Consider the following 9,509-nt stretch of genomic DNA (forward strand, 5'->3'; position numbering starts at 1 on the left):
TGTGTGTGCTCTACTGAATAAAGTGGTTCAAAAAGGGCATGAAGGAAACTAAAGATTGGTTCATGTTCTATGCTCCTTTCCTTGATGAACAAGAATACCAGTTCTTTATCTTGTTCAAGGAAAGTTCTGTTTATTTTATGCCCTTACTAAAGAATTATTAAATTATGTAAAGACAATTATTCTTCAAAGAGCATGTTCACTGACCTGGTTTATGGAAGGAATGCAAAAAAAGTAGCATATTTCAAGATTCCCATCATCTAAAAGTAATTCGATTTATCTAGGTTCCATGATATTGAAATTTGACCATATATCATATTAAAATTCTTCTTTATGATTACAAAAACTCTATCGAATAATATAGAAATACACATGCTTGATCACAAAAATTTTTCACCCTTTGTTAGACATATAAACAACATTGACCCAAAAAATATATTAAGTAACTTTTTTTTTTTAAAAAAAAGACCAAATTAAAACTTTTAATAGTATAAAATAAAAAATACGTCATTAAACCTTTAATTAAAGATAAAAAAAATGTTAATTTTATTTTTTTTAAGTCACATCCAGTTGTTAAATAACTCTGAGTTATAAAATCTTAAAAGGTAAAATATCTCATTAATATGTTTCAAATTTAGCAGACCAATTTATTTAACTATGATTACTATTTTTGATAGAAAATAAAATTACTTCAACATAAAAAAATGTGATTTACTTATGTAAAATATAATTTGTTCATTAAATTAATATTCCAACCACATTTTAAATGTCTAAAAATGAATCTATACTCATACAGATTATACGAGAACAAAAATTTATATATTATCTTTATTTTTATTCTTAAAAACAAACGAAAAATTCATCTAATTATTTTAATACAGTGTGAGATTAAACCACGTAACATATATTTAAAATTATATTCAACTGGTATTTCAATATAAATTATGATTATTCAGTGTGAATCCGGGAAAAGCCATCTAAAACGCAATTTCTTAAGGGAAAAAAAACTAAATATTTACTTCAGATTTGGAGTGAATGAATGGAAAGTAAGAAAGAGATAGGGAAGAAAAAAACAAAAGATGTTACATAGTAATGTTTTTGTTATTTCTTACCTATAAGCTATTGTGTAGGATGGGGGTGAAGCAGAACGCTAGGAACAGGATCTGAGTCAGTCAGGATCAAACTATTTACTGCAATCTCAAGTATATATATTTATTTCTTACCTATATTCTCTTTTCTAGGTTAGGTTCAATATTTTCCTTTGCTACAAAATGTTTCTAATTTATAATTAACTTCATAGACGATGAAATTGTGAAAGTTGATTCATCCACACCGGTGTGTACCATCACCTATTTACATTCATTTATGTTATATATTGTAACCTAGAAAAATGAAGGACAGAGAGATAAACATATCGAAACGATCGATTTTAGTGATCAATAACGATAAGTAATTATAATAATTAATTTAGATATTAATTTATAAAATTAAAAGTTATTGATTATTAAAATATTTATTATTATGAATAAAAAAATATAATTAATTACTAAATTGATTTTTAAAATTAGGTACTATAAATTTGGTTATTAAAGAAAATTGGTCCGTAAAAAATAGCTATCTAGGTTTTAACTATCAAAATAATTTAATTTATAAATTGGTGTACGATTAATTAGTGACCAATTTAATTTTTTATTTATAATAGTGATTATTTTAGTAATAATAACTTTTAATTTTTTAAATTAATATATATATATATATATATATATGATGACTAACTATTTTGATTTCAAAAATTAGTTTCTAATTCATGATTTTATTATAATATTACCAATAACTTTTAGTTTATAAATTAGTATTTATATATATATATATATATTTTACTAATTATTTTAAAATATATTAATTATAGTAAATTATGAAAAACAAATTTGCACATATATCGGTCTTAGTATCGAACTTTTTAATTAAAATGAAAAAATATGATATTACATTAAAATATTTTTTTGGATAAAATAATTAGAAAGATATTAAAATTTCAGAAATTTTTGAAGGTATTCTAAATGAATAAAATACAAAATTTTCAAATACCCTAAAAATTATAAGAAATTTAAAATTTCAACCTTTTTGAACTCCACTCTTACTTCACTCAAGAAAGTTGAGTCATGTCGGTTCAAGCAGAAGGTTTAGTCGATTCAGCTCAAGTTGAAGGTTAAATCGAGTCAGTTCGACAAAAGACAAAATCGATTTGGCTTAGGTTGAAAGTCAAGTCTATTTGATCAAGGTTGAAGTTTGAGACGAGTAGGCAGGTCGAAACAAGCCAAGGTTGAGATGAGTCGACCTCAACCTAGGGTTCAGACAAGTTGATCGAGCCAAAGGTTGGGATCAATTGGCACAAAACACGAAGTTGATTCAACATAAGCCAAAGGCCAAGTTGATTCTATTTAGGTCGAAGGTGGAGTCAATTTGTCCAAGGATGAATGACGAGTTGAATTAATTGTAACCAAAGGTCGAGATGAGTCAGTTAGACTGAAGGTCGAGATGAGTCACGTAGGCTGAAAGTCGAGATGGATTGGCAAAAGTCGAAGGTTGAGATGAGTTTGTTGGGTCAAAGGTTAAGAATAGTCTGCCTAGCTCAAAGGTCGAGGTGAGTCAATCAAGCCAAAGGTCGAGTCGATTTAGCATGAGCCGAAGGTCAAGCCAATTTAACGTAGGCCAAAGGTTAAACTAATTTGACCTAGATTGAAAGTTGAGCCGATTCGTTCCGAGATGAATGATGAATCGAGTTAACCAATAGTCAAACGTCGAGACGAGTCGACTGAGTCAAAGTTTGAGACGGCTAGATTTGGGTCGAAGGTTAAGATGAGCCAACAAAGGTCGAAGGTCGAAATAAGTCAACTTGAGCTAGGGATCAAGATGAGTCAATCATGACGTAGGGTTAAGACGAGTTGGCCCAAGACCAAAGTCCAGACGAGTCGGTCCAAGCCTATGAATGAAATGAGTCTGCCTGTCACGATATGGTCAAAATGAAGATGAGTCAATCCAAACCAAATATCTAGATGAGTCAACCTAAATTCAAGGTCAATGAGTTCTTCTGGCAAAAGGTCAAAATATGTTGGTTGAACCGAAGATCAGGACGAGTTGGCTTGGATCGAAGGTCGAAAGAGGTCGTCATAGAATGAGGTTTAAGCCAAGTTAACCAAATATTTTTAAACTATAATTTTGTCATAAAAGAGAAATTAAATTCTTTTATCAAAACTAAAAAAATTAAAATGAGATATTTCAATTGTTTTATCTAAACAAATTATTTAAGAAATGAAAAGAATTCAAATATCATGTATGTTTGGCATGATGTTTCATGATGTTAGGACTAGTCCTCACGTAATGTTTTTATTTTCTTTATATATATATATATATATATATATATATATATATATAAATAAATAAATAAACTAACTTAAACGAATTAAAAGGTTTACATTTATAAGAGAAGTAATATTTAGCTGTAAGACTTATTTTAAGGCAAAATAACAAAATAAATAATAAAAAACATGTGAAGAATGAGAAAAGATAGGAGTCACTACTTTTAAAAAAATTCAATCAAACAACACATGATACTGGTACTTGACGTAGGATCCTAGCTACCTAATTCACTTATAACCAAGCATGCTATTCCAATAATCCTTATTCTCTTCGAAGTTCACTTCCAAGTTGTCCGCTGCTAAATCTTGGTTGGAATCAAAATCCTGCATGTCGTTATTGAAACCAACAACCATATCGACATTGCTAGATAGAGGTGTAAATGGCACCACATCATTATTAATAGTATCAGTATTATTACCATAATAACCACCACCTCTTAACGCATCAACAGCCTCCATTATGTCATCATCTTGCAAACATGGCATCGTCTGGTACATAATTCTCTTCTCAGTTTCAGCGACTTCTTCATCACGATCAGTGCTGTGTTTGGTGAAGTACCTCCACGACTCACTGCTGTCACCATCACCGCCACAACAAGCATCTTCCTTCACGGTTGAACCCTCACCACACGTTCCGACACTTTTGGTCAGAAACTCTTCCACAGCAGATGGAGGAAGTAAATAGTTCTCATTGATTAACCCAACTTGGTTGGTCGACACCATAATGTTATTGCTATTATTATTGTTACTGTCATTGATTTGCATACTCTCAGGGAAGCACAGGGTGGATGTTGGGGATTCAAGGTCATCGGTGGCAAGCATCATCGCATACATGCTATGCACATGCATGGTTTTCTTCTTGTCGTGTAGCGATGAGTATATGTTGTTATTGTTGTTTTTGTTGTCTGAGCATGAACTTTGCCATGCTTTGAGAACGTCGAGGCACGGTGGTAGTGAGGGTTGGTGGTGGTGGTGTAGGGGTGTGATTTTGTTGAGAACGAGTCTAGGTTGTTGTTGTTGTGGTGGTGGTGGTGGTGGTGAGGAAGAGGTTAATACGAGGTTGTTTTGTTCCTGCAACTTGGATTCTCGTACGAGTCTGGCTTCGGCTTCGAGGCGAGCACTCTCCCACTGAGCCATGTGGCTGAGGTTTGAACCGTCTTTGAAGTGGATAAGGGACTCCATTTTTGGCTTGTGGGTGGTGGGGTCTATGCCCATTTTGTCGAGCCTTTTCTTGAGGTGGGTGTTCCAATAGTTCTTGATCTCATTGTCTGTTCTCTTCGCCAAGTGAGATGCTATGGCTGACCATCTGTTATTCAACCATTCAAGTTGGGATCATGATGAGTATCATACAAACTAGTTGTTGTCAAGTTTTTAATGAATAAACCATGAGTTATTATTCGTTTAGCATTGACCATAATATCAACGTTAAAAATTTTATATTTATTAACATATGGAAACAAATAAAGAAGATTGTCTAGGACACACTTGGTTATTCTTTGCAAGAACTATCATTGTTACTAACAATTTTTATATTATATAGAATTTTTCTTATAAATTTATTAAAAAAATTTGCAAAAAAAAAACTTTCTTTTTACTATTTCTTTTAAGAATTTTAATTGATAAATAATTTTTTTTGGATAATTATTTCTTACAAAATTATAAAATTCGTAAGTATTTTATACAAAATTTATTTTAAAAAATGTTTTATACAAAATATTTTACAAAAAAATTTACAGCAATTTCTTACAAAAAGTTTTTCATAATAAAATTTATAAATATTTCTTTAAATAAATCTCAAAACAAAATTAAAGAAAATATGATTTTTTTAGTAATGTATATTAATAGACTTTGATGGAAAGTTTGAATTTTATTTGTAATATCTCTCTCTAGAACTTGTTTTGGTATATATAGGTTGAGACATCCTTTTATCTTATATATCTATATATTTTTGTTTTTTATGTAAAAAATAAAATCTAATCACCCATTCTTTATCAATATTAAACGAAAGAGATTCAACTAAAAAATATAAAACATTTTAGTGTTCAACAAATTAAAAATACCCAAATTTTTAAGGGAATTTAAACTTTAATCATAAATTTTCATATGATTTATGTATGCAATTATAATGTGGAAAAAATGTTAATACATGAAGTTATTTTACACATGTAATGAGTGATATTTTTCTATCTTGACGTACAAAAAGTTGTATGTTTTGGAGAAAAAGGAAAAAACATGAGACTTTTTAAGGGACGTCTTGTGTTAACAGTATAAAATTGATGATGACAATATTGCAGCAAAAACAAGTTTTTCTTTTGAAGTTTTCATCATTACATTATGTTTTTTTTTTCAAGGCACATGTACTTATAATTAAACATAATATCTTCCTTATTTATCTTTTGAGACTAAAATATAATTATCCAATAAAAAGTGTAAGTGTATTAAAAATTAGGTTATTACTAATATTAGTATCTTGAAGGGAGTTATTATGAATATGTTGTAAGATTGACGTTGTTACAACGCAAATAGTTACGAGGAGTATTTATTGGCTTGATTTAAAGTGAACATCACGGTTTCAATTGAAGTTCTAAAACAGATTATTTTTGTTTTAATAAAGTCATTTTTAGTATACTCTTACCCCGTTTATAAACTTTGTATATCACTATTCAAAAAGTACTTCGTGATATATTAAAAAAAATCATCTCTAATAAACCTTTCTAGTTAATATCTATTTATCATTCAACAAAAACGGACGCCACTAACAAGAATTTTTTTTAATATGTTTAAGAAAATTATTTCATAATTAACCTAATCAGTAGTTATAAATTAATTTCAGCTGATAACTTTGGTGTTCATTAATAATTGTCCAATTTATATGATTTAATCAGATAAACTAATTTAAATTAGTTGAAAAATATAAAATAAAATAAAAAGACATAATGTTAGTTTTATAGTATAACAAAATTGTTTTTAAGTAAAATTACATTACTATGCAATTATAACGTTATTTTATTTTTCTAAATAATTAAATTTAGTATAAATGTTGAAATCATTCTACGATATTATTTAAATAATTTAGTAGTTAGAAATTAATTGAAGTCACTCAGAGTTTAAAAAATATAAATTTTTAAAATAAAATAATTTGAAATACTTATTGCACACTTTTATACATTAGAAGTACTTTATAAACTAAAAAATAAATTAGTAAGTAACTCATATTCACTTATTAAACGCATAAATATACATCTCAAATGTTTTGTACATATATAAAATAAAAATCATTTCGATCAATACATTCTACGGAAAATTATGTAGGTCACACAATACACCACCCTTAACTGCATTACAACAATGTTGCTAATAATATCTTGACAACTGAGTACCATGTAACGATATGAGATAATTTTTCTAATACTAAAAATCTATGAAAGATGAGTCATGAATAGTAAAAAAGTACAACAATATTTTTTTTAATTAAACACTATTAAAAATTCTCATATTACAATTTTTTTTTTAAATTTGTTAAAAAAATTTATAAGAAAAGATTTTTTTCTATTATTTTTTCTAAAAATTTTAATTAATAGGTAATTTTTTCGTAGATAATAATTTTCTACAAAATTATAAAATTTTTAAATATTTTTTACAAAATTTTTTACGAAAAGTGTTTTATACAAAATATTTTGCAAAAAAATTGGTAACAATTTCTTGCAATTTCTTTTTCATAACAAAATTTGTAAATATTTTCTAAAAAAAAAAACATTTTAAAACAAAATTAATAAAAAATATGAATTTTTTTAACAGAAAATTTTGAATGTCAATATATCAGTCCAAGTACAGTGACATAAATTAAGGAGTTTTACGCTCTTTTTTCTTAAATTACAATAATGCATTTCAAAAGGAAAATAAATGATGAAACCATATTATATAGTTTAGCTTATTTTTTATTTTTCTAGATATTAACTAATCCTCTTATTAGTACATAGATACCTATTCTACTATTGATGGATTACTTATTGATCACCTAAAGTAAAAGTAAAGAATTAGAGAAAGAAAAAATTAGGAGAATAAATATATAAGATGAGAGGGGACAAAATATTTTTTTTTTCTTTCATATATTTGATAATAATTTAAAAAAAATCAGGATGTGCATTTGTTCATCTTCATGTACACGTAAATCTATCATTATAATCGATGATATTTGTCTTTTTGTGTTAATTTTTTTCTCTTTTTTAATGTTTGTTTCATGCTTGATTAATAACATGAAAAATATGTGTTTTAGTTTGAGTGTTTAGTTAACTAGTGTAGATGGTCCATGCTTGACTTACCTGTTTCCTAGAAGAGCATGAAGTTGAATAATGGTTTGCTCTTCCTGCAAGCTGAACTTTCCTCTTTTTATATCAGGTCTCAGATAATTAGTCCACCTAAGTCTGCAACTCTTTCCACATCTTCTAAGCCCTGCCAAACAATTTTCTTCTTTATATTCTATTTTTATTTTAAAAACTTAATATTTAATTCTTATCATACACTCATAACTCAAAATTCAAATTCATCGTTTTCTAGTTTTAGAATTTGAAATACACTCTAAATATCTTCAAATGACTGCTGCAAAAATTATACTGTATAAAAGTTTTGAGATCAAAAAATCAAAAACAAAAATACGTATTTTTACTACTGTTCTCTAAGACGTATATTAAAAATAATATTAGTGTTGGGAATAGTCTAAGTGTGAGTCAAAGTTTCACATTGGATAGAATAGACAGAGTTAAACACTATATAAAAATAAAAATCCATAATACTATTGTCTTAAAATTTTGAGATTAAAGTGATGTCAAATACCTTATATGTATAAGACTAATGTCATGTAATTATATGAAACCACAATCTCTCGATAACTATAACCATAATCATATATATGAAAGAATATATAATCCAACAGTTACCGGCTTTTGGTGGCAAAGCACGCCAGCTTCCATGGCCATGGTTTTCAATGAAAGCAATGAGCTTTTGGTCTTCTTCTGGTGTCCATGGTCCTTTCTTGAGCCCTGTCTTCTCACAGCATGGTGGCCTTCCCATATTCTTGAGCTGTATATGTGTTGCACCAGAAAAAGAAATGATGTAGAGAATAAGAGGAACAGAAAGGAAAGTAAGTGACACGTTGGAGAATGGCACTATATATAGAGGAGAAACTAAGTGTTATAATAAGTTGGTGTAGTTATGACTCTGTAACCATACTTTGTGAGTCGGGTCATACACTTAACTTTACACACCTATGTTCCACTGCCAAATTTATTGCAATAACTGCTTCGTGTCCTATATTAACATGCATACATAGTTATGAGGAAAAAAAATAATAAGATAACATAAAATTATTATTTATTATTACTATTTTAGTTAGGAATAATATTATATAACGCCAAACAAAGAGGCCATGTTTTTTCTTGTTTTTCTTTTTCGAAAGCTTTCACTTTTTGGCTATGTATAGGATAAATATCTCAACTTGATGAAAGCCGGATAATGTTGAAACAACTGCATTTGAAACAATATACCAAGCCTTAACTTTTTTGACCTAGAATAAAAATTTGTGCAAGCATATATGTGGTCCAATAACAAAGTCCAAGAAAAAGTGTCATCTTAGGTGAAATATATATAGCATTTACAATTGTTAATAAACATTGGTGCATAAGAAGAATTTTCTGATTCATATAGTACATATATTTAAGTATCAGAACAGAAAATATTTCTAGAAACTTTTTTTTAACTAAATCTAGTACTCTCTCAACTTTTCATATGGAACCATATTCTTCTGAAAATTTATATAATACAGGAGAACCTAAACCTTGCTAGCCATATCCACTTATCTATACATTTTTTCAAACCTTTCACTATTGCATAAATCTTGCAACCACATTGAAGCATATATGTTATTCCTCCTCCAATCATTATATTATAATTCTCTAATTTTTTAAATACATTTTTAAATTTATTAAATTGAGATATTAGTATATATATCACCAATAAAGTTTTTTTATGAAAAAAAGAGTGTTTTTAATAATGTCAAAATTCTAAGAGAATATTTTGAAAACAAAATACATTTAA

General features: G+C 27.9%; 1 protein-coding gene across 1 annotated transcript; it reads right to left on the minus strand.

Moving 5' to 3' along the window:
- Positions 1–3,644: 3,644 nt before the first annotated feature.
- On the minus strand, positions 3,645–8,486 carry LOC114174560 (transcription factor MYB106-like). Its single transcript, XM_028059394.1, has 3 exons — positions 8,354–8,486; positions 7,739–7,868; positions 3,645–4,722 (listed from the first exon to the last, which is right to left on the minus strand). Exons 1-3 carry the CDS (start codon positions 8,484–8,486, stop codon positions 3,645–3,647), a joined length of 1,341 nt encoding a protein of 446 aa, XP_027915195.1.
- Positions 8,487–9,509: the final 1,023 nt, after the last annotated feature.

The sequence above is a fragment of the Vigna unguiculata genome, chromosome 2, assembly GCF_004118075.2.
Source record: "Vigna unguiculata cultivar IT97K-499-35 chromosome 2, ASM411807v1, whole genome shotgun sequence".
Classification (NCBI taxonomy): Eukaryota; Viridiplantae; Streptophyta; class Magnoliopsida; order Fabales; family Fabaceae; genus Vigna; species Vigna unguiculata.